This window comes from Coloeus monedula, assembly GCF_965178545.1.
Source record: "Coloeus monedula genome assembly, chromosome: 2".
Taxonomy (NCBI): Eukaryota; Metazoa; Chordata; class Aves; order Passeriformes; family Corvidae; genus Coloeus; species Coloeus monedula.
The window spans coordinates 30,175,733-30,200,939 of NC_138782.1; the positions used below are offsets into that span (position 1 = coordinate 30,175,733).

The window sequence follows — 25,207 nt, forward strand, 5'->3', positions numbered from 1 at the left end:
ACCACTAGGGAGGGGAGATGATGCACCTTTAAAAATATTGTCTCTGTAATTCCTCTTTGATTATTAGATTAACGGAGGGAAAAAATGTTTGTTGATTATGTTTTAACACTACATTTGCACAGTTTGTGAGCAGTGCCCTATACACCTTTTGCCAGTTTCATACTGCTGAATCTCTGCCTTCCCATGCCAACTGCAGGGGAAAAAACACTACCAAAGGCAGCACCTCAAGAAAGGATCCACAGCTCACTCCTCCTATTAGTGAAGTTATTTTTACTAAAATCTACATAATTTGTCACAGAATTATAGAATCATTCAGGCTGGAAAAGACCATTATGACCGAGTTCAGCCATAAATCTAACACTGCCAAATCCACCACTAAACCACATCCCCAAGTGCCACATCTAAACAACTTTTGAATACCTCCAGGGATGAGGACTCTACCACTACCCTGGGCAGTCTGTTCCACTGCTTAGCAACACTTTTGACAAAGAGATTTTTCCAAATATCCAATCTAAACCTTCTCTGCTGCAGCTCAAGGCCATTTGCTCTTGCCCTATTGCTTCTTGCTTGGGAGAAGACACCAACCCCCACCTTTTAGACAGTTCTAGAGAGTGATAAGGCCTCTCCTGAGCCTCATTTTCACCAGACTAAACAATCTCAGCTCCCTTAGCCACTCTTCTGAGGACTTGTGTTCTAGAAATCTTAGTCTCAGTTTTGTCTTTTGTTCAGCAGATGATGATTACCAGATGATTACTTTCGTTTTTGCAGAAGCTTTCTGATGTTTAGGTACTTTGACCTCCTTGGCATTGGATCAGTTGATTCATGATCTGAAGTCATCAGCTGTTTTTTTCTTTGACTTTCTTGAAAGAAGTGTTTTTGGTTAGCTCAAAATCTACTGCAGGTAGCTGCAGTAAGGAAGCTGCCCTTGCAGGCAGAATTAATGACTGATGCAGATGAGGCTGTCAATGATAGCATGCAAGAAAAGGAAATTTTCTCCATGGTAGGGCCATTGGTGGAGCTGCGAATGGTAGAGCCTATGCTGCAAGGGATTGAAAAATATGAATGAAGAAAATGTTACTAGTTCACTTGAATGCAAAAGGGGAAGAATAAGCAGTAATGATAAAGGGCTGAACTTTTATATTTGTTCTTTGCATTTGAGAGAAACCCAGTGATGTAGAAACTGTGTTTCAGTATCACTCACAAGAAAGGAGGATACTAAAGAGGAGTTTCTTGACTTGCATATTGACAGGCTGATATGACTTGCTTCTAAGAGTTTCAGAATGGCTGGTTGAATGGATCTCTCAGATAGTGATTTCCTCCAAAACCAGGTATTTGAAACCATGAGATGAGATTAAGAGATTTGACCTAAACTTAACATTGCAGCTGCATTTTTGGGAAGATAAGTTATAGTCTGATTCTGGGAAGAGAATGGAACAAGTAATATAAAAACCAGTAAAGAATGAACAGGTGAACTTGGTACCACACAAAAGTGTCTGCTAGCCAAAACCTTTCTGGAAGTGTTCTTCCAGAAATCAGGAATGTTCTGGTTCCTGTAGAACGTTTCGATGTCATACACTGTTAGAACCTAGAATAACCTGATTTAATGAAAAACACTACCGAGTGTATTAAAACCACATGACTGGCAGGTCTCAAAATGGAACACTGTTTCTGGAAAGGCTTGGTACAGCTCCTGGAGAAAACAAAACCTTGTACTCGGCACTGGTGAGGCAACCCATGAGTCCTGGGTCCAGTTCTGGGCCCGTCAATTCAGGAAAGACATTGAGGTGCTGGATCATGTCCACAGAAGGGCAGCAGAGCTGGTGAAGAGACAGAGCACAAGTCTGATGAGGAACAGCTGAAGGAGCAGTGGTTGTTTAGTGTTGTAAGCGCTGGACTCTGCCTAGCAGTCTGCAGCTCCCTGTGAGCACAGTGGGGGTTTCCTAGGGCCGTGTGCCCAGTCACATCCCAGAGTCCATTTGGGACAGCCCCACGATCTGGCTCCGGCAGCCAGCAGCGTTACAACGCAGTGGGGTAAAGGAGGTAGAGAAGGGTCTCCCATGAGGGTTTGAGATGGCTTTAATCAGACCCTGTCCCGGCGCTCTCTGACGCAGAGAGAGAGAGACCTCGTGGTCTGGGTGCGGGGTGGTTTTGTCAGGGGCCCAGGGGCGGTCCCTGGGCAGGGTTGAGGAACAGGAGCAAATAGGGAGAAACCAAGGGAGTGGTCAAGGCTAGGGCAGGGAACAGGGGGAACATGTGAGGTAGGAAAAGCAAGGGATTAACAGATCGCCACAGTTTAGCCTGAGAAAAGGAGGCTGAGGGGAGACCTGATCCCTCTCTGCAACTAATCAAAAGGGAGCTGTGTCCAGGTGGGTGTTGGCCCCTTCTCCCAGGCAACCAGTGACAGGATGAGGGGACACAGCCTTAAGCTCTGCCAGGCAAGGTTTGGGTTGGACATTCAGAAGAATTTCTTCACAGAAAGGAAGATTACACATTGGAATGTGCTGCCCGGGGAGGCGATGGAGTCACCGTCCCTGGAGGTGCTTAAGGAAAGCCTGGATGTGGCACTCAGTGCCATGGTCTAGTTACATGGAGGTGATTGGTCACGGGTGGGACTCGATGATCTCTGAGGTCTTTTCAACCTAATTGATTCTGTGACAACCTAGCTAACAAATGTTTGCAGCCTGTGCAGAGGCTGACGGAGCTAACAGGTGGTTGAGACTTGCAGCACCTGAAGGGAAGTGGTGGAGATGCTTGGTAAGCTGGGCACTGCCCAGCTCATGCTCAGTATGCAGTTACACAGCAAAGATAAAAGGGAGGCTGTGTTTGCAAGGTGCCAGCTTGGAGCACTGTGGCTCTGACAGCAGTTTAATGGTCTTTGACTGGATACCTTGCCAAACCTCAGTATCATGTATGTTTGTAAATGTAAAGACTAATGTGGTCCTTAAATTTATGAAGTTAAGAGTTTCAGGCAATATCAATAAAATCTATCTTGCCCTGTGTTTTACACAGGAGATGCTTTTATGGCACTTTCCAGTTGGTCCAGGAGATCCATCTGGGAGTAATTAAAAGAGCCAAAAACTGCTTGTAGTGTGCCACAGGGAGAAAATACCTGCCTGAAGAATCAAGCAGAAGGATAGAAGCTGACTAGACTGCAGATCATGAGTCTCTCACAGGCAAAAGGAAATGAAATTGAAAAAAATTCCTATTGATTTTGAAAAATAAGTAACATGCCATAGGAAGCAGAAGTCGGGACATTTTACGTTTAGTGTGGGCTTGCAACTGGGAGGATAAGATGTGAGAGCGTTTAATGAGTTGTGATGGATTCTCGCCAAGAAATATCTAAAAGATACTATAAAACTTCTCTGTGATATGTTGGTTTATTGGCTTATATCTATGGATTTATGACAACTAGATTTAATGAGTCTCTTTAAATGGAGCATTTTGAGTGAAAGTGAACTGTCAGTTTCAGAAATGGATGAAGAGTGACATGGGGAAAAAGCAGTGAATGGAGAGTCTGGTATGGATCTGTGGGAGAAGATGGAGGGGGGGAGGAGAGACAGTGAGGATTTGAAGTCAGTAAGGAGCTGGAATTTCATCAGCAGACTCCTGCAGAACAACAAGTAGTTAGGAAACAACGCTGACAGTGTCAGATAGCAGACAAAAACATGGGAGCCTTTCAGTTTCACTGAAAGGGGGAAGTGCTGTGGCAATTCCTAAAGAGCACTGTGCTTCCTCCCAGCTTGGGTACAGCCTCAAACTGCTGAAAATCCCACTTGCTTCTCTCTTACTCCAAAAGAGACATGTTAGATACTTCCCAGAATCACAGAACTAAATCTTTTGAATTAGAACACAGAACTGAATCTCTTTCATGGACATCTAAAGCATGAAGATTAAAATTAACTCAGACTTCACAGAGCAAAAAAGAGAAAATCCAAGAGAAAAATAATCCAAAACCCATTTATAAGGCATGGAATCTTTTGGTCAGCCTGAACAGTACTTTGTGTTTCTCTTTTCTTTTGCCCTGTCTTCTTCCTCTTTGTGACTGAACTTTACGTATCACAAAACGAGTATTTCACAGCTCACTTTCTTTTTGAATCTAATAGGAACTAACTGTTCCTGTTGTTGTTCACAGATGAAAAATCTCAGCTAGAAAGTGAAAGTTATTCTAAATAAACGCGGGAGGAAAACACAGACTAATCTTTGAGCTCAGTATTTGTGAGTCCTTTGATTTTGACACTTGCTTGTAACACTACATGCTTCATGACAGGAGCTGAGCAGCATAGCGTCCAACCTCAGCACTTTTGTTTCAGTGCTTCATAATCTGTCTCTGTTATTTATTAAAGAAATGTAAGAGTATTGACATAAATTACTTATTTATCTCTCGGGAGATTAATTCTCTCTTTTGTTTGCCAGGTTTTACTGGAATTCAAAGCTGCCTTACAGAACTGATAGTTCAGGCTTGTCTTTGTTTTCATTCATTTAAGTTGCATGGTAGGGATATTGGGTATTTTCTTGTAAGAATCACTTCTAAAAGTATTCAGTATTTTTTATTGTGAACTAGCTTTTAATTTCAATATAAATTCCTGTTGAATTTGCATACACTGTGACTGCAAAAATTGCTATTTCCATCAAAAAGCATCCATTCACGAGCATCTTTGCTTCCAGAACATTTTTAGGAGATAAAACTACAGAACATACACAGAGAAATGAAAAGGAAATAAAACATGTAAACAAAAGTATTTATGTACAAGGAAATGTGGTATTAATAATGTGGACACTGAGTTAATTTAGCTTGTTGGAGAACTCTGCTGAAGTCATTTGTGTGCCTGTAACTATGGAAATATGCCAGCATCCTGTGTTAAGCAAAATCATGAGTATCCAGTCAATGAAGGACTTAGAAACTTAAGTTCTTTACTGCGTTCAGGACAAAACATGATTTATTTAAGCAGGACACTGATTCCGAGCTGTTACCTTGCCTTTGGACACTGCTACAAGTTATTGATGACCTTTTGTTTTTCTGACAACATGATATATGTGCAGATTTTCCAATGTTTTGCTGAGGATCAGATGCGTTAAAGCTTTACTATCCAAGATGGTTTTGAGCTCAATTGTTGTGGTAACAGCAATTTGTGCCATGATGATTTTATTGAAAACTGGTGTCAGTGTGGACATTATGCTCAACAATCACTGGTGGAAATTCGCACCAGTAATCATTAAGCATAATGAAAACAACTTGTGCTGATGGTGAGAAATACCTCAAATTGACTGCTGTAGATGCTTTTAGTGTTAATTGGGGGGGGGGAGGGGGAAGGAGGTCCTCTTTTCAGTTTCATCATTTGCATGGGTGTTCTGCACTACTCTTGCAGCAAAACTTCCACCTGCATCTCTGAACACTTGAACGGGGTGTTCACACCTTCTGATGCAAGGCTTGTCTGGGACTCTGCTGTACTTGTCTCTGTGTTGGTGACACAGTCCAGCGTGAAAACCTGCTGAGCCTGTCAGGCTGGCAGAGATTTTGGGCCTTACTGGTCTAACATGCTCCGCTATTTGAAAAATGTAATTGGAGGTTTTAGCTGTGTTCCCGAAGCCTTGCTGTCTGAGGAGGGAAAGAGTTCTAAACATTGCTCTCTCCTCTGGCTGCTGCCCTTACCTTGTCCATAGGACATATCACATAAAATCAGTAAGTCAACAACTCACACAGCTTGAGCAAACACTATTTTACAACTGTTCTGAAGTAGATGCGGAGCTCTAATAAACTTGCTAGAGATAGAGATTCAGATGTTTTGGCACTTTCTGAAATCAATTTAAAGACTTTTGAAAGGCACTGTGAAACATTGGACCAGGTCCTTTGTCACTGGTAATGAGAGACAAAGAAAACCCCAACTATGTATAACAGTGTCTCAGATTTCATGCTGCTAAATGGGATTTTCAGATATTTGTAATCTGACTGTAGCTGTCTGTAGCAATGTAAGGAGTAATTTGGAATCAGTGACTGTGCAAGGGTATTTATGTAGTCCCCAACTCTGAGTTTGTGAAAATTTACCTACCCTTGTTCATGTGCTGCTGCTTAATATTGGTTTTGAATATGCAAAAGTGGGATGATGCACTCTTATTTGAATGTATGTGTTGTGAGCAAACTCACTACTAGATTAAATTGTCTTGGGTTCATCATCAATGCTAATTTGGAGCAAGCTGTAATGGTCCTTCTTGTTTTCATTCTTATGACTACTGAAACCCAAAGGGCAAGGGTTTGGAGAATATTAAAGCATTCCCTTGTCAAAGCAACTAGCAATGAAATTAAATCTTTTTCTCCACATAAATAAATGACTTGGGATATAATAGTTGCAGTTTCCTTGGTGAAAGGACATGTCATAAATTGTATATTACAGTATAATGACAAGAGGTATCCCTTAGTATAAAGAGCCAGGGCCATTATGGATAACAGGTGCCTCATGCAAATCATGGAGCCCATGATTTTACAGAAGTAAAACACAAAGCACAGCAATGGCTTTGAGGGAAAAAGGGGGTCAACTATCCAACTCCTTGTCTGTATATCAATCACTTGTACTGTTACCAATATTTCATCTTTTCTCTACTTCAGAGCCTATAAATACTTCCAGGAGCACATCTACCTGAGAAACCAGTGTTAGACCTTGTGCCAAACAAATTTTGGACTGGTTCTCTGAAGCAGAACAAGTTTCAGGGCAAAGGAGGAAAAAGATGAACTTTACTAGCACTGTAGGTAGTCAGGTTTCTGTAACCTCTGGGCCTTCGAGGAGGCACCTTGTGAGCAGCAGGAGTGTGCTGGGTGGGTGGAGGCTGTCCCAGATGTCTCCAAGGACTGGGTTAGACTCTTGCTACAGGTCACACCCTCAGGGAAGTTTTGTTTTCATCACTGACTTGGAGGGAGCTAAAGAAGATGTGGTTGCAGTTATCCACTGTGAGTATCTATGACTGCCTTGGGTCAGTTAAGGCTTCCGAGCACCAAGGATACATTTGGGAGTGGTAGAGCAGTACCTTTGGGCTGGGATTTCAAGCACCAAGAACCTCACCTATTAAAAAACTAACCTTCCTTTAGGACAAAAAGTTAAGCACCTAGAAGTCAGAGAGCTTCAGCAGTAATGTGTGATTATTTCAAAGGATGTAGTGATAAGGAAGTTATTTTTTTATGACAGTTTTCTGCTCCCAGAAAAGGTCATATCCTTGGCAGGGATTTGGCATTTAATATTGCAATGCCTGAAGAATTTTGGATTGCTTTGCATTTTTACAATAATTTGTCACCTTCTTTAGGTAACAAGTGTCCACAGGGTTAATGGATTCACTGCCTTTGTTGAACATAGGTAATTTAAGGACTGTTTAAAACAAAACACTTTTCAAGACCTTTGTTAAAGTAAATTAGTCTTTGTGTAAGAATGAAAACAATGCCGAAATCTATTTGCCTGAATTAGGGTTAAATTAGAATTTAGTGCAGGGATTAAGAGGAGACCTCATTGCTTTAGTTTCACCCTAAACTGAGTTTTCATTGGGATTATGAGGGAAATTCAGTGCTCTACAGAATGCCAGCATAGGCTTGATCATCACCCATGTGCCATACAAACCCTCTAGAGGTAACGGCCAGAGATTAAAAGATTTAACAGCTGTGCTGTAGTATTAAGGTTTGTGAAATAAAATAAGAATTTAAAAAAAAACCAAAAAACCAAAAAACAACAACAAACCAACAACAAAAAAAACCTAACCAACACCCCCCCCCCCCCCAAAAAAAAAACCAAAAACTAAAAAAAAACCCCACTAAAAAACCAAAACACAATCTCGTGGCTCTTTTTAAAACTCAAAGTTCTGCAATGGGCATGTTACACTGTCTCTAAATAAATATTTGATGAGTGACTGAATGTTAACTACTAGGCATTGGTATTGGCTTCAGTATTGCAAAAATCTTCAATCACAGCTTCCCTTCTCTGGACATTCATCCAGCACGCAGTGCTTTTGCTCTTGTTTATGTTGTTCCTCTTCCTCCTCTGTGGTGATAACTTTCTTGGGGATAGGTGATAATGAGTACTAAAAACATTGCTACAAAATTTGGCTTTTAAAATCCACCTAGAGGAATGTTTACCCTTCCCACTTCATACTTCATTGTCATTAAATTGGACTTTTACTGCATTTTATACCAAAAAGCACCCATTAATACACTATATCCCTAGATTAACCTCACTCCTCTTCAGGATTTTTTTTTAATACGCTGGAGTCTTGTTTGCATTCTACATGATGCAACAGAGTCCTGCTCAGCAAACGTGTTCAGCCTTTACTGTGTACGGACCAATTAAAGAAACCTGCAACCTTGGAACCATAGTATTTCTAAATACTAAGATATTGAAGGTCAAGAGGAAAACACACAACAAAAGCCTTCTCAATTTAACAAGCTGGATTGCATCTGTTTTCTCCCTGGTTTCTTCACTGAACTTTCTCAAAATTTCAAAATTATATTTTCCAATATCATGACAGGAGTACTTCTGTGTACATCATCATGGGTTTTCTTTCTAATCTGATTGTATTGCAACAAACTGCTGTGTTAATTAGACTTTTTTTGAACACCTTTTCCTGGGACAGGCCTAAGACATCCCCAGTGTGTCATTTTGAAAAAGGCAAAGAGATAAGCAGAGTAATTTTAAGCCTTTTAATATTTACAGGTACATTCCCAACATTTTGGCCATCGTGTCTTCTTTTTTCATGGGAGTGTGATGGCTGAAAAGTCTGGAATGTGTCTGTAAGTAATCAATGCCTCAGAATGCTGGGGCTTATCTGTAAGCCTTGCTCGGAGGTGTGCACTCAGCATTTGGAAGCTCTCAAAACCATCTTAATGTCTTATTCCCTCAAAACCACATTTTAGCCTGGCTGGTCCAGGATGTTGTATAGACTGTGAATTGCTTTCTGCCTAGGGTAGAAGACAGTGCTGCTGTAGGGTGTTCTTAACATCTGCTCTTGTGTAAGGGCAATATATGTCCTGTTATATATATATATATATATATATATATATATATATATATATATATATATAAAATAAATATTAAAATTGACAGAAATATAAAATATAAATATTTTTTTCCCTGCGGTTCAGGCCTTTATTTTTTTATTTCCACCTGAGTAATCCCTACTTTCTCTCATGGACCTTCTGTGTTCTACCTATGCTTATAAGCATCCCTTTCCCCCTGCTAACAAATTAACCTGAAGTTTGACATTTTACTGTCTCGTTTGCTATCGTGTTTAATAAATGTTCTGTGGCTTTAACTTATTCTGGTATGAGTAAGTGAAGAATCCTGTCTCCTTCCTTCAAAGGATCAGCTGTGTTGAATAACTGGGCTCTCTTTTCTCCCCTTCCCTTTCCCATCATGCCATTATTTATTATTACAAGCATCAACTCTTTGCTTTTGCAGTACTGAGGAGCCAGAAAAAGAAAGAAATCAGACAGGGATTATTAATGAAGCTAAAACACTTTATCCTCTCAATAATCTGTTTTTAAGAGCTGCTTCTAATTTTAAAAATAATGCCTCCCCTACAGGAGATGGAGTATCCATGTTTTCTTCTAACTGCTCTGGAGCATTAATCGCTGAGCACTGTCAAACTCTTGTATGTTTTACCAATACTCTTCAGTCAGTACAGGTGCCAGTAGCATGCATACATAAACCAGAGTACTAGAAGTGCTTTCACTTGGCTGATGATGGCTATGCGCATTCAAACTGGTGCAAGTGCTGATTTGGATGGTTGATTACATACATATGCATATCCTTGGAAAAAAACAATGCAGCATAACTGGTCCTAAATCACTGGTGTGTCTCAGAAGAAGTGGCAGTAATCAGGAGCTTGCCAGCATCTTGTTTGGGTGATGGGGTATTCCCCATAAGCACCAGGGGCCCTGTCACCACTGTGCAGATTTCCTAGTTTGTCAGTGTAGTTTAAACTTCAGAGTAGGTTGTGAAAGTTGCTCTCACACCATCGGAGTTTTTTTGTAAGTCTGTCTTTTCCCCAGAGTTTAGTCCAGAGGCAGCTGACATAAACTGGTCCCCTGTACACTTGAAGGACCCTTCAAGAACCCATCTGATACCAAGGCAGATGTCCATGAATTTTCAAATATATCACCTGAAGGCTGCTTTTAGAAATTAAATACTTCGTGTTCCTATAGCATCTCTAGAATAATTCACATAGGAACAACGTGGATCATCTTTCCCAATATTTTCCAGAACAGAATGAATCTTGTATTTTCTCTGATCAGTAAGAGTAAAGAAGTCTCATCTGGTATGTTGATCCTGCTGAAATCTTTGGTGGGGGGAGGAAAAAGGGGAGTTAACCCCTGCTAAGTTCAGCTCATGAGGTTTCCTGAACACCTTCTCCCCTTCCATGAGTTTTCTCTGAGTTACATCTACTAAGTAAATATAAAACATAAAATGTAGCAAATGCAAGGTAAAATAGAAGGAGTAACATGGGAATATGAAATGGAAAGAGCCTTTACAACGGTGATAGTAATCAAGAGGACAAAGTGTGCTTACTATCAGTTTAAGGCTTTGTTTGGCTTTTCTGGCAGCTGTATCTTCTGTGGGTTAAATAGTGCACACTTGTAGAGTAAATGTGCTCATATTAATGGTGGAGCTCCTATCGAAGCTTCTGGGTAGCATAAGGTTAGAAAAAGTCCATGTTAGGGTGGGTACTGCTGTTAATAAATACTGACTCGTCATAAAGGAAATTAAAGTAGTAATGAGATGCATTTAAAAATTAATTACTTTCTGCCTCCCTGTGGGTGTTGTGGGGTCCCTTATCACCACAGAATGCATCTAGTAAAATGACAGTGGTATTAAAGGTACATTTGATCTCTCCCTCCCTGAACAGTTCTGGGAAAGGGTGCATTCATACTTAAAGTAACCTCTAGAGGACAGGCAATTTTTTTTTCTTCATCTTCAAGATGGGGAGCTCATTTTCCAGAATTAATAGTATAGACAACTTCAAGGACGGAAGCTGCAAGGGAGCTGTAAGAATCACTCAGTCTTGCTGGCTTCAACTTCCTGATGCAGCAGCAAGATTCCTGTTTTTCTGGGCACTGGCCTGTGCTGAAGGCCACCAACCTGTCTGTGCAGAGGAGGACACGACAGGTGCTGGTTCTTGAGTGGTGCTCAGATCTGAATTCTCCAATTGTCAAAGCACCTTCAGGCCCTGCTGGCCAAGAGAGCGAGAGATTTACACTGTTAATCAACTACACCATATCCATGTAGGCAGAGCCAACAGGAGTCTGGCCAATGAGCTAGATGTGAAATAATTAAAATTTACTGAGTGGTTTAGATTTAGTCAGTTTGAATGCTTTTCTTGTCTGATTTTTGAAGGCAAGTTGTTTATCCAAGTGAAGTGCTTTAAGATACAGCAAGGAGCATTGACATGAGCAGAGATCAATGAAGGGCGAAGAAGTCTATTTAATCTAGGAAATGAGTGACTTGGGTCTTTCATCCTATTGCATTCTCGCATTCTCAGAAGGTTAAATTTAGTCCTGCATACACAAATTCTGTTTGACTAAGTTTACTTAGGTTTTAAGTATTTGTGGGTTTCTTTTGTTTAGGTTCTCTTGTATAACAAGAAAAAAACCCCAACTGTTACCACATAATTAGGCTGTTGCTGTGTAAGCATGTGTAGCTCTTTTCAGACTTGAGAGCAGAATATGCAAATTCAAACCCAAATTAATTTCTTCAAACTTTCTTACTGTATAAAAGAAAAGGAAAACACCCTCTGACCCATTGTATACCAACCAGCCTCTGAAATGGCATAGGGAAATGGCTGAAATTTGAATTACCAATAAATAAGTCTTGTTTGGCTCATGTTACCTACAGTACTTCCATTTTCCAGAAGGAAACCTGATGCAGCCTAACGCAAAGCTGTGCATTTGTTTCAAGATGTAAAAATGCAAAGTAAGCCTTAGAGAACATAGAGATAAGGCTGAAGTTTCTACCATGCTGAAAGACAATATCAGAAAATTCTCATAATCCATTGTCTAGGAAGGTTAGTTGCTTTGGTGTAAAATAAACAGAAATCAAAGTGAGAGGGTTTTTTTACTATTTACATTTATCTTAACTGCAGCAAGCCATAGCAGGTGCCAGCATGAGATGAGCTTTGGCGCTTCTTGCCACAGACTTGCTTCACCGTGTGTCATCAACCAAGAGTTTTAGAAGTGCCTGAATTGAAATATGCATTATGACACAGAAAATAAAATAGAAAAAACAGGGAGAGGAAGGAAGTCCCATCAGTGAGGCAAAAGTGCAGCCCTTGCTCCTTGCACATCCCTCTGTCTCCAGCCGCAGCCACACTCCCTCTCCTCCGTGCGTGACCCGGGCCGAGCTCAGCCGGGCCGGAGCAGAGCGGTCCCGCACGCCTGCGATGGCTTCGGGGCCTCGCCCCAAGCCCGCACCGTCCTGGCGGCTTTTATTTTCGTAATTTTAAATTTATTTTTTCAACACCCCCTGCCTCGGGCTGAACGGGGGGTGCTCCAGGGGACGAGAGCGGGGCGGCTCCGCGCTTGCGGGAGCAGCGCCCGGTGCCGGGGCAGCACCGCAGCTGCTCCGCGGCCGCCGGGCAGGTGCCGCGGTGGCTCTCGGACCGCACCGGCGGGGAGATACTGCTTCTGAAAAGAAAAAAAATTAAATTACTAAAAAGCTCAATAACTAAAAAAATAACTAAAACATAAGAGAGCGGTGGCGGTGGCGGTGGCGGCGGAGTGGCCGGTGCCCGTAAGCGCTGCCCCGTCGCAGCCGGCGCGGTGCCGGCGGGGCGGAGCGGCCCCGCTGACCCGCAGCCGGGCCGGTGCCGGGGGCGGGGAGCCCGGGGCGCCCCGCCGGCCCCCATTGGCGGGCGCGGCGGCGGCGGCGGGGCCGGGCCGTGCCGGGCCGGGTCCCGGGCGGAGGGGGCCGGCCCTACCCCTGCGGCCGGCGGCGGCCCAAGGTTTAAAGTGAGAACTTTCTGCGGGCGGCGCCGAGCTGCACAGCTCCGTCGCCGCGTGGCCCCTGTCCCGCCGCAGCAGCTGCCGCCACCATCGCCACCTCCCCCGAGCGGGCCGTACAATCCTCGGCAGTGTCCTGAGACTGTACGCCCGCCTCGGGGGCGACCGGCCGAACCAGACCCCGCTCCCCGCCCTCCGCCGCCCGCGGAGCCCCGCGTCCCGCGGGCAGGTGCTGAGCGCGCCCCGGCCCGAGAGGCGGCGCAGGAGCCGGCAGCAGCCGCCGCGATGACAGCTGACAAGGAGAAGAAAAGGTGAGGGGCCGCGGGCGAGGCGCCGGGCTGCTCGGGCTGCTGCGTCCTCCTTTTGCAGCTGCCCTCTTCGGCCGCGGGGCAGGAGCCAAGGGGGCTCTGCCGGCGGGACGGTGCGGCCTCGCCTCCCCCCGCCACGGCTCCCGTGCGAGGGCTCGACCCGGAGCCTTTGCGGGGACCGGCTGCGGCAAGAGTGAATTAGTTCGCCCGGGCGGGGAGAAGGACAGGGGAGCAGCGCCGCGTCCCTTCGGGATAACCCGCGCTCCGTCCGGGCCGCCGCCAAGCTGGGGAGCGCCTGCCCGGGGACCGGCCCCCGCCGGGCGGCACCGCGGCCGGCAGCGCACCCGGCCCCGGCCCGAGCGGCCGCCGCCACCCGCGGCGAAGGCGGCCCCCGGCTGCGGGCGGCGGGCAGGTGCACCTGGCAGGCAGGGCCAGCCAGCCCGTGCGCGGCCGCTGTCATGTACGCCATGGCAGGGCTTGGTATCAGCGAGGACAGAGGGACAGAGGTAGTAGGAAGCTATCCTCAGTTGAGGACGGGGGTTTGAAAGGTAGCAGCCCCCTTAGCAGAACATGTTTCATAATTAAGGTCGCGTGGATGAAATTGCCAGGCTGTGTAAACATTTCGACACCTCCTCGCTCCACTCCGAGACGCTGGCCGCGGTGCATCTTCCGCGGTTCACGGAGCTCCTCAGCTGTCAGCGGGTTTTCCCGGAGGGCCGAGAGCTTCAGGAGTGCCCAGCTCCTCGTTTGTCGCTGCCCTTCGAGAGGGATGTAAAGCTAGACATTCCCACACTGCCAGAGCGACCCTTCCCTTCCGGAGGGAATCAAAGTAACACACTGGTGGTTTTGTAGTTCACCAAAGAGTGCGTTTTCTTGTTGGTTCTTGAGAACAAACGTCAAAATAAAACTCAGCGGTCCATAACACAGAAGTTACAGGTGGAGATTAAGAGAAGAATTATCTACTTGTTGCTCCAGAGCTATAAACAATTCCTGTGGATGAGCGAGGGCACTGACACGGGGAAAGCTAAGCCCGTGAATAAAGGTCTATGAAGCCTTGTAAAAGGATATGTCTTCAGTCTGTTTTATACAGCAGGCAGTAACAAGGATTAGTCTATTATCAGCACAGGTTACTGTTCTGGCTATAGAGTCTCTTTATAAGTGATGTGGTTTACAGACTTAAGAATTTTATGTTGTTATTTGTCGTACGTACTGTCCAGTTGATGATCCAGTAAACTTTAAACCCTGGGTTTTTGTTTGTATAATAGCTTCTTTTTTATTGAGTCACCCTATGACGATGTAATATGGGAGGTATAGTAGTATAAATCATACCTTTTCCATGTAGTTCTGTTTTCCTCAGTTTATCGGACACTAACGTACTAAGGTTAAACAATTGCCTCAAGTGAATTTTGTTCTAGGTAGCAAGCTTCTGTGCAGAGTACAAAATGTACATACATTTTGCATCTTATATTGAAAAAGAAAAAAATATAGTTCAGCACAATGTAGTTATAAAAATGTGTTATAATAGTTTATGCAGCAAGAGGATGAAATAGTGTATATATTGGAAATACACTGCATTCATTGTATCACCTCTTTTTAATGGGGCACTCTTAATCTCTTCATTTTTAACCTCTTATTTTCAAGCACAGTGAGGGATTGAGTGCCTTTTAATCTTGCAGGGACAGCATGCTGAAGTGGTTTGTGGAAATACTCTTCAGATACAACACAGACTTCACAGGACTGAAGTGTGAACCCTGATCCCGACTCTGTCACTGGTTTTAAATATTGTGACATTCAGTGACAATTTTTCTCTCAGAAGTAGGCTAATTGTTATCAGGTTCATGAGATTGTTGCGTAAATTAAAGTTTGTGGAACAACTGGGTGAGTGTCCTGTGAGGGATTTCAGATAGCTGGCTTGTGCCTCCCTGTCAGTGCGCTGTGGATATCCCTACTGGGGATATACTCTATGTAGCCTGTTGAAACAAGGTCGTTTTGCTTTCTTAATTTTCCAATACTATTACAGAATAGGTTTATTGCCTTGAGTTCAACAGTTACTGTATTGTTTGCTTGATCTCTATCCAGATATGCAGCTAGGATCTCTAACCTAACTTGCTAATAGCATTTATAAATCACTCTCACGGGGAAAAAGGTGGGGCGGTGTTACTAGATTTCCAGGCAGCTCTGAAACATATGTTAAGAGGAGCAGTTCTCTCACTGTTAAACAAATCTTCTATGGAAGATAATCTTTGAGTCTTTTAATGGTCGATTTAAGTTGAAGAACATCCTCAGGTCCTCATTTGAAGCTCTGTTTGCCAGCAGAAAAGAGCAGTTGCTTTATTTGGAGCAAATGTTAGAGCACTTCCAGTAGGCTGATTTCCCACATTTAAAGTTAGTCCAAGATACAGAGCTGAGATTAATATGATTATTCTTTTAACTTAATTTAAAAAAATCATTATCTGCACAGTTTTTGATACTCTCTTAGAATGCCGGTAATTAGAAACTGGGAGGAGGAGAAATAAAAGGGCATAACAGATTTTAGCAAAATAGAAAAAAACAAGGAAAAAGTATCTGTGATTGCTGTGCAGTACAATGACAAGTAGTAGATAGGTCCCAATGTAATTAGAGCAGTCTTACAGAACATCTTGATGTGGTTTTTAATGATTTGAGAGACACAGTTATTTTGTTAGGAATGGATGCTGTGTTAAATGAACTGTTCTGGATGGGCAACAGTGTCTGAGAAAAGTTTGAAACCAGGCTCAGGACAAGTCAAACAGAAGACTGAGAAGGATGGCTGATCACTGAGAAGGATGCAACATTTGGTTTCACCTTTTCCGTTTTGTTGTTACTTGGGGATTTCTGTTTGTTTCCCAGCTGTATGAAAAATAAACCAATTTTGCAGCTCAGGGTGTTTCTGTGCTAGTGGTCCCCATGTAATTACACAGTATGTTTTGTGACCATAACCATGTAATGTTACATAAATCTGTTTAACTTCTTCTGGTCCGGATAGTAAAGTAATGGGATTGCCCCCAGTTGCTGTCTAGGTAATAGACTGCTTTCATTTACCCTTTTACTTTGGGCTTTATTTGATGTTGAGCCCTTCTAATGAGATGCTTTGTGCCTCAATTTTCACTGACCTTTTCCTTCAGGAGAGTAGTTTTGCCAAGCTGAGTTCACTCTTGGCTGCTCCTCCTCAGGATGAGGAAACTGTCCTGATGGCACAGCTCTCCAGAGCTCAGGTAGTTGCTCACTCATAATGGATGTAATTTGGATGTCAGGAAATGTGAGCATTTGTATGTGCCAAAGTGTTAAACTGCAGATTTCAGGAAACACGCAGTCTCAGTTTTGTTCTACCCAGTACATTTTCTGTGTGTCAGTATTGCCAGGTATACTTTCTATTGCCTGTTATTCTGTGACGGTGGTGACAGAGATGATCTTGCCCATTCTCTTGGCAGCATAGGTTGGTCCTTATACTCTTGTAAACCTCACTTTATGTACTTTAGCTGATGGAGCTTTGAACACTTTCCTTTGCAGACTATTTCATAGATTACTCAGCTTCATAAAAATTGTTCAAGTTTTGTTATTGCTCAGCACCTCCCCATGCATAGCCCACATATTTGATTTATTTCTGTTTGCCTCTGTGTTCACATCTGCCCTTGCAATTTTTTTTATTTGGAATTATCAAAAGGAAATGTGATCTCCTGAATTCCTGTTGAACAATCTGTTGAAATTGGCTGTTTAGCACATGCTTATGGCATGTTAACATTAAGCAACTGGTATTTGTGTTTCAGCACCACAAACTCTGGCGCTCCATAGCTTGCAGGTCATCTTGAATGATCCTGGCCACTCATACCCATCCTTCTTTGGTTTTGCCCCTTCTGTTTCTGTGTTCACTGCCCCTTCTGCATTTTTACAGATGTCTGGCTTTTCTACCAGAGGGTGGCCCAAGGGTACAGGAATGAGGAAGGGCAGGCTGCATGCTTGCTGCTGGGTCTGCCTTTGCTGCAGTGGCATGGAGCAGAGGTTGGGCTGAGCTCTGGCTTGGCCACCTGGCCTGCTTGGGAACGCTTGACTTCTGCTGGCTGGCTCTTGTGGTTTCATCTCAATAGACCCAAAGTATTTCAGCTTGATGAAGACTGAATGGCTTTTGCTGTGGGAATGGTGTGCAATGTCTGTGCCTCCCAGTGTGTACCATCCTCACAAAGTGATTTGGGCATCTGAGGATTTGTGTTTTGCAGGGATGCTCCAAGGGCTTGTTCTGCTTGTGTTTAGCACTTAGCCCTAGAGCAAGTTAAAAATCTGTCAGCCCTTTGTAAACACAATCTTTATGTCATGTCCTTTTCTCTTCATCTTCTGATGTCAAGCATTTCTGTCACATTTATCTTGTGTGGGTCACTGGGAATGTGTTGCATATTTGAGGCACTCTGCTAATATCAGTTTTGGGTTTATGCTGTGAATTCAGGACATCCATCATGAGTATCAGAAATGGATCTCTCTATATCTTTCTATAATATTTTTTACTATGATGGATTAATAGACATTAAGTATTTTTGTTTTCAGGTTCCAAGCAGGAGCTGCTGTTAGGTGTGGTAGGGGCAGAACTCTTCAAGCATTGAACTTTTTGCTATTATTAGGATAAACATTAGAGTAAGGAAATGAGCAATACAAAGGCAGATTGTATTTAAAGATAATTTAAATACGTGGAATGGTTTTATTCCTCTAAAGCTATTTCTGAAATGCTATTGTGTTAATTACTCCAATGTTCATAGTGACATGTATATCTTAATAGTTATTAATACTTCCAGTAGCTGGCACAAGGTTGACAGAGTGCTTCTCTTAAATTAAGAGAAAGTGCAAGTATGAATATTATGCATCTGGCAGGTTTTTTCTCATTTATCATTCTTGTGCTCAATTTGCTTAAAAGGCAATATAATAGTTATCTGGTAAGGATAAAACCTTGACTGCTTATATAAGAAAAAATAACTTCTTTCTTACATTTACAGGGCTACTTTTCATGGAGACTCTTTCTGAAGTCTGTAAAATGGGAAACTATTTTACTGTGAATTTGGAAAGTAGCTTAATAAAGTACAGTAGGCCAACTGGCTGATAAATAACTAGTGTTCCAAAGTAACTCACTTAATTATGCTCCTTACTTCTTGAGCTCAAATCTAATTATAGTTTTGGTTCTTTCCTCTGTGACTTTATTTGTGTCTAGAAAATTTAGCTGAAATAAAATCTACCATAACAGATTTTGATTAAATGGGCATATTTAGGCCTGAAAACAGTTAGACTTGTAATTTAATACTTATAATTGTAACTTGACTGTTATTACAAAGTTTGGAGTTGGATAGCATCTCCATTATGCTTCTTTGTCTGTTGCTTTACATGACACAGCAAGTATTCAATATTTATTCTATAGAAACTCATCAAATGTTTTGCCAGACAAGAAGCAAAGTTGCTTTAGTTGAATTTTTATGTCTGATCTTCAGTCAAAGAGGTGCCCTGGTCTTGACCCTTCCTCTGCGTGCTAATATGTAGAATCAGCTGTTTTCTTTGATTTAGGGGAACGTTTAGGATGTTGCCTCCAAGAAGATTGTCTGAAAAATTCAGGAACTTTACACATGCTTTATGTTAGCCTGTGGGTGGACGATTAATACTAGCTTATTGCAGCTTTATGAACATATTCTGTGCATCTGGGCAGGAGGAAAAAACACTTCTTAATTTTGTTTGTGTTCTCAAGTAGGGCAAAATAGGATAACAGAGCTTCTCAGTAGTTTTGATTCCGAATATGTACCCCCCAAGTTACAAATGCTGCTTTGTTCTGCTGTGTACATATTTATGCGCTGATGTGCTTTCAAACAAACCTGAAGTAGCATGTGTTTTAATCTCCATTATTTGTGGAGAATCTGTAGAACCAAACTGTCGCTTTTCCAAAGAGATTTCAGCAACATATTGGTGTTTCCAGCAAGAAGCATCTCTCAAACTGCATCTTGCCTGTGCCTGACCATTCCTCCAGTCCCTACTTCTTGAGGCATGTCCCTGAATCCCAGCTGTGACCCACACGAGTGAAACCTCCAGGCCAGCATTTGGACAGTGTAAAACAGGAATTTGATGGAGAGAACCAGACTTTTATGGGATTTGGCTGCTTGTTTTTTTTTCATGTATGTGAGTGAACAGTGATGAGTGCAGAGTCCTACACTGCTGTCCGTTGCCTGCCTCATTCTTTAAATCCTTCCAACCCCTCACCCCCAAAAAATTAGTAACTCCTGGCTGTTTTTCACCTCCTTCTCCACAGCCATGGCAGAACAGAAGGCTGAAGCACTGAAACATCCCTTTATATTTGGATATGAAATATTGTGTGCATTGAGCTACTTCTACCAATAGCAATACTTTTACAATAACATTTTGGTGCTAGAAGAGTATGAAAAGTCTTATTTTGTTTCAGGAAATTGTGTTATCTAAGGAAAAGCTAAAATTAGAAGTGATATGGGGAACGTTGTGCATGGTGGCTTTTTGTTGGGGGGGATGGTGGTGTGGACGGATTTTGAGTTTGTTTGGTTTTTTTTGAACAGAGCAGCTCTCCTAATGGATGAATCATGTGGGTGTAACTTACGGCACTTGATAGCAAGCAGTCTGTCTGAAGTAATGTGTAATAAGAAACTATTTGGAACTACTAAAATGTGAACTTAATCTATTGTAAATATTTGTTACTCATTATCTAATACATCAAAATATATTTAGTTAGAGTTAGGCAAATGAAGGTAAGATATAAAGTGCAAGTTTTCGACAATGGGCTACCAAGCACTGGAAAAGCTGCAGATGCAGTTGGTGAATGTTTTCTGTAAAAACAAATATTTTCTTGGAAAATGATTTTCCAGAGCACAAGGGGAAAACAAGAGCTAAGTGTTCTAGTTTTAGCTAGACTAAAATGAAGGGGTTGGGTTGAGAAATTGTCAAGACATTTGGAGACTGCTGAAACATTTCAGATTTGGCTTCATTTTTACAAGGTTTCCTGTGTTGCACTATGTTGTTAATTGAAAAACAGATGTTTTAAATTCATTGGAATGAGACTTAAGTAATTATTAGTCTCATGTTAATTTATGGATTTTTTTTATTTTTTCTTTGTCTTTCTTTTCTGGTGTTAGACTCAATTGGGTTTTTTTCCAGGTCTTTGCTATACTGAAGTCTACAACACACATAAATGCGTCTGGTTTGGTGGCTTGACCTCAATCAAATTCCCGTCTTCCTTTCAGGAGAAATCTTAAAATTTATCTGCTAAACCAAAATATTAGGTATTCCTTTTACACTAGTCAAAAGGCCCTCATCAGCTGAGGCCTTGAATTCAAAACAGTCCCAGTCTTTCAAAAACTGCAGTTGCTTAGACAAGTTACCAGGTCTGATGAAAATACTTAGTCGTCTTTGCCCTGGGTTAGGCAGGAAGTGTGACTTGGCAATGACAAAGGTCTTCTCTAGCTTTGGTTATGTGAACAGCTTTTTAAAGACTGTAGTATAATAGAAAACATAGCAATGAAGGCCCTCCATAACCCCTCACTGGCTCCACATGACAAACAAGAAAGTCAAAATAAGGGAGAGATGAAAACAGCATGTTGCAGAACTTCTAACTTGTTCTCAAAGGACTGATAATTTCAGAGCCCTGTTCTTGAAAACCTGCCTGCATATGCTGAGAGATAGAAATGTTTGCCTTTCCCAGGAAAGCTATTGCTTTAAGTAGCAGATATTATTATATCTTGAAATATAGTCGTCCCAGGTGATATCCACCTTTGGCCTAGTACATGTGTTTTCTTTACGTAGTCAGCTTCTGAATCCCTTATATATATATATATCTAATTTAATATACAGAAGGTGGTTTGCTGAATGGCTTCAGTTTAAGAACAGTTCAATGGCCTGAATAAGTTGCATGAAATCTTAAAAATGTGCCCTATTCTTCCCTTCTTAAAAGGGAAAGCTAGTGCTAATGTATTGTGTCAGAGACCTTATGAACTCTTTAAAATCTACATGGAAAAAATCCATTTAGGGCTCATAATTTTGGTATAAGTCATCTGATGGTGTTCAAAATTTACTGTGTAATATTTTTCCTTTAAGATATATTCATGCTCTTTTAAGATAAATATTTGCTTAGGTAATAAGCTGAAGCAAGTATGAAGTGGGATGGTTATTAGGCAGCTTTTATAAAGGTGGTGGAAGTATGCTTTAAAGAACATTCCTTGTATTTTGTTTCACCATTAGTATATCTAAGGTATTTACTGCCATAAAAAGGTGCTTAAACTGTTGGTATCACAGCTGTAGTCGTTTGCACTTGCATTTGTATGATAAACTACAAAGCAATCCTGTTCAGCCATTGTGTTTGGGATATTCTCTGGCTGCTGTTGGTCTTCAAGCCCTGTCTGTTCATTCACAATTGTATCACCCTCTTCGCCAGTAAATTCTAGGTATTATTGGGTACTTATTATCAAAATACTTCAAAGATCTTTGAGACATTAAGAAAACCACCCCACTCTGTATTTCTACACTTGTAAATGGGGAACATTGCATGGAATGTGCCCAACTTCTAGCTGTCTGTGCAATTTGTATCCAAAAATCGTTGCAAATAGCAAAGTATCTTCTGAGATGATAAGCATTGTTGTTTCTGGTTAGATTTTTTTATGGCATTATGATGAAATAACAATCTCGTTAGCTGATGGCAGTGATAGTATCTCCAGACTCTTAGGTATTTGTGGTGAGTATTGACTTAAAGCTGATAGGAAGTTTGCTTAGAACAAAAATGGCTTTTGAATGATCTACAGAACGTCAGCGTCATACATGGATGTGAGAAGAAATTCAACATTAAGTGGCTTTATCATGCCACGACTCCTTAGTCAGTATTTCTCTGGAATACAAATCCAGTGACCAATTATAGCTGTACTCCACTCCAGGATTTTTTTAAATGGTCTCAGTTGCCTCCACTGTTTCATAACCTGTGAGAGAAGATTGCAAATTGGTGAAAGTGCTTTTGGTATTTTCCTGTTGTTTTTGCCAGATGATTCTTCTGGAAAAGCTGCATTTGTCTAATTCAGTGAAGGTGGAGAGCCTTTGGGAAAGGGTGAGCATTTTGGAATAGCCTCTGCCTGTTGCCTTCACTGTAAGGTCTTTGGAAGAACAGCGAGGCTTTCTTCTACTACTGCCAGCTTTTCCCATTCCTCTTCTGTTGCAAAGGAAAACCATGACAAACATGGCTCTTGGTTTACTTCTTCCAGTTATCCCCATATTGACCTGGGAGACACATTTCCCATTGTCCTGTAAGGTTGTCTTGCACATCAAAGAATGCAGAGAGTTGGAATTTGCCAGTTCTTGCACATGGGATGGCTGACTTTTGCTTGCAGAAGAGGAAACCAATGCCTCATCTAACCAAGACAGATGATGATGCTTGGTCTTAACAAAACAGTGTTGCTTACACTTTTAAGGGAGGGTAGACATTTGGGGATCTTGACCCCCTTTATTGCTTAATGCAGCACTTTTATGTGGTTAAGTGGAAGATGTCTCACTTCACTGAGGGAATGCAGCTTGGTTCAGCGGGTGAGCTGTTTTTGTGCTGCAGCTGTAAGATTATCAGTTTGTATTAATAAATCTGGTTCTTGGGCGTTTTTTTTCCCTGTGAATGATTTGAAGAACATGTTTATTGCCATTACTAATCAGAGGGACGTTTTTATGGGAACATCCTTTATGTGCTCAAGTTATCTTAACGCTTCTCCTGGCTTTTACGTAACAGCAAAGCTGTATTTATGTTCCCAGTGATTCACAAAAGGGGACTATCCCGTTCGCTTAGGCGTGTGCTGGCTTGAAAATGAAATAGAAGCAAGTGCAGATATCTTGAGGGAAACTTAATGCTGGTGTTTCGAAACAGCCATTATTTCCCATTTAAGAAAAACCAACCCCCCAACCCTACTTTTGTTTGTCAGCTGCATGACTGGCCCAAACAAAGCCTCTCTGGCATGGGGACCTGGGACAAAGCGCAGTGAAGCTGAATAAAATCATGTTTTGGATTCTGTCTCTTGAGCTTGTTTGCCACTCTCAGTAGAGATGGCTGTGAAAGTTACGTCTGGTTGCTGAGCAGCAGCTTCAGCAAGTGGGTCTGGCCTCTGCAGTTGCTTCTCCTGTCTCCTTTCCCCTCCACACCCTCTCCGAAAGCCCCTTGCTTGGCCCAGGTCTTTGTTCTGCTGGGTACTCAGAGCATTGCATTCATAATGTAGTCTGGACAGTGTGGTGTGACTGATCACTATAGTTATCCTAGCTCCCCAGTCTGGAAAACTGGGATGGTAGTACATCCTTCCTTCCACCCTTTGTGTGTCTTATTTATTTAAACTGTAAACTTTTTAAAATAGGGACTTTTTATTTCAACGCCTAACACAATGCTGTAGATATGTTGGCAAGAAGCTTGTAGGATAAACCTAACTTGGAAATACTTTAATAGGGGGTTGTCAAGTGGAAGGAGTTTGGTTATCTCTGACTCTTGTATTGCCTGGTTAATTGCTTTCTTTACTGCACCACTCCATATTATCCCGCTATATGTAGGTTACACCCACGTGTTGACGGGTGACCTACGCCTTCATTTGCTTCACCTTTGTATTTGTCCCCCTGTCATATAAGATCCATGTGCAATTTACACACCCCAAGCAATTGAGAAGGTGGGGTGTTGGTGGCAGCAGCAGTGGATTGCAACACCCTGAAAGCATCTCCGAGATGATAAAACCCCTTCTTCTTTCAGATTTCATCACAGAGCAGGCAGGTGAGCAACCCACAGGGCAATAGGAGTGAAAAGAAGGGTTTGACCATCACAACAAAACCAGTCTTTTCTGCAGATGCGGAGTTCAGCAAGGTTTCAGCTGGCAGTCATTTGCTCTCAGTCTCTTTGAACTGAGAGCTGTAAGAAAGTGGAACAGTGCTGATGTACAGGGCTAAGGTGACATGGATTTAGAGGCTGGCATATGCAATCTCATTCGGAGACTGAAGCCTGTGGACCTTCATTCAATTAAGGCTTCTCTTGCATACAGGTGCCACGGTGGGCCTGAAGACAGAGCCCACACAGTCTTTAGTGTAAAGAAGAAATAGTGAGAAAAGCCTACCATTTGAGGCAGACTCGGCAGCTTTGCACGCTGTGTGCGCAGGCCCTGAAGAAGATAGTGCAAGAAGCCGTGTTATCTGCGTAACGGTACTTCTGTCCCTTTGCCTGCCAAATCTTAGGACAACATCCCCCGCCCTTCAAACCTTAATGTCACTGTAAACATGGTGTAACTAAATTCCAGCTTTTCTAAAGGCAAATATGAAGCAATGAACCAGAGTGACCAGCACTATTGCATTCTGACAGTTTTAAAAAGAAGTATTTTAAAGGAAGTAGATGACAGCAAATGGTGTTTATTCAAATAGGGACATTTCAGAGCTCTTCTAACCTGGGGAATAAAATGTTCAGGGAGCAAAGTCTGCATTGCTGGTCACAGCAAGGATTTTGGGTGCAGTGATAGCTAATGTGGAGCAGAAGTCCACCTGAAGGCAGAGCTGAAAGAGGAAGGGTGCCTGCCACCTGACCTGTTAAAACCTTTTAATAAGAAACAGTGCCACTGTGAAGTCATTACAGAGCATTCCTTCAGAGGGAGTCATGTGATGAATACAGTGCAAATATAAAATGATTTCATGTTGTGTTGCATTTTGAGTAGGTTACAGCCATGGAAAGAGCCTACTGAGTCATTTGTTGAGCTGTGCACTCCTGTTGATTTGGTTTCCTGAGTTTCTCTTTGTACCTTAAGTAACAGTTGGAGTGGTCTGGCTTTTGTAGCAAAAAAACCTCCATGTCCATAATGTCTAGAACTTTTATCAAAATGGGATTCAGTTCCTGCCTCAGACCTCTGGGTACTGTTTTGTGAAAATGTCTTTGAGAAAAGTACAATCT

At 42.3% G+C, this 25,207-nt stretch overlaps 1 protein-coding gene across 2 annotated transcripts in view; it reads left to right on the plus strand.

Annotated features, from left to right (window-relative positions):
- The first annotated feature begins 12,959 nt into the window (after window positions 1-12,959).
- Window positions 12,960-25,207, plus strand: part of EPAS1 (endothelial PAS domain protein 1) — a 78,681-nt gene continuing 66,433 nt past the window's right edge. For both annotated transcript variants that reach the window (XM_082303181.1, XM_082303182.1), the window contains exon 1: window positions 12,960-13,275. In XM_082303181.1, coding sequence (XP_082159307.1) covers window positions 13,250-13,275 — 26 coding nt within the window. In that variant the 5' untranslated portion in view covers window positions 12,960-13,249. The remainder of the gene's footprint in view (window positions 13,276-25,207) is intronic.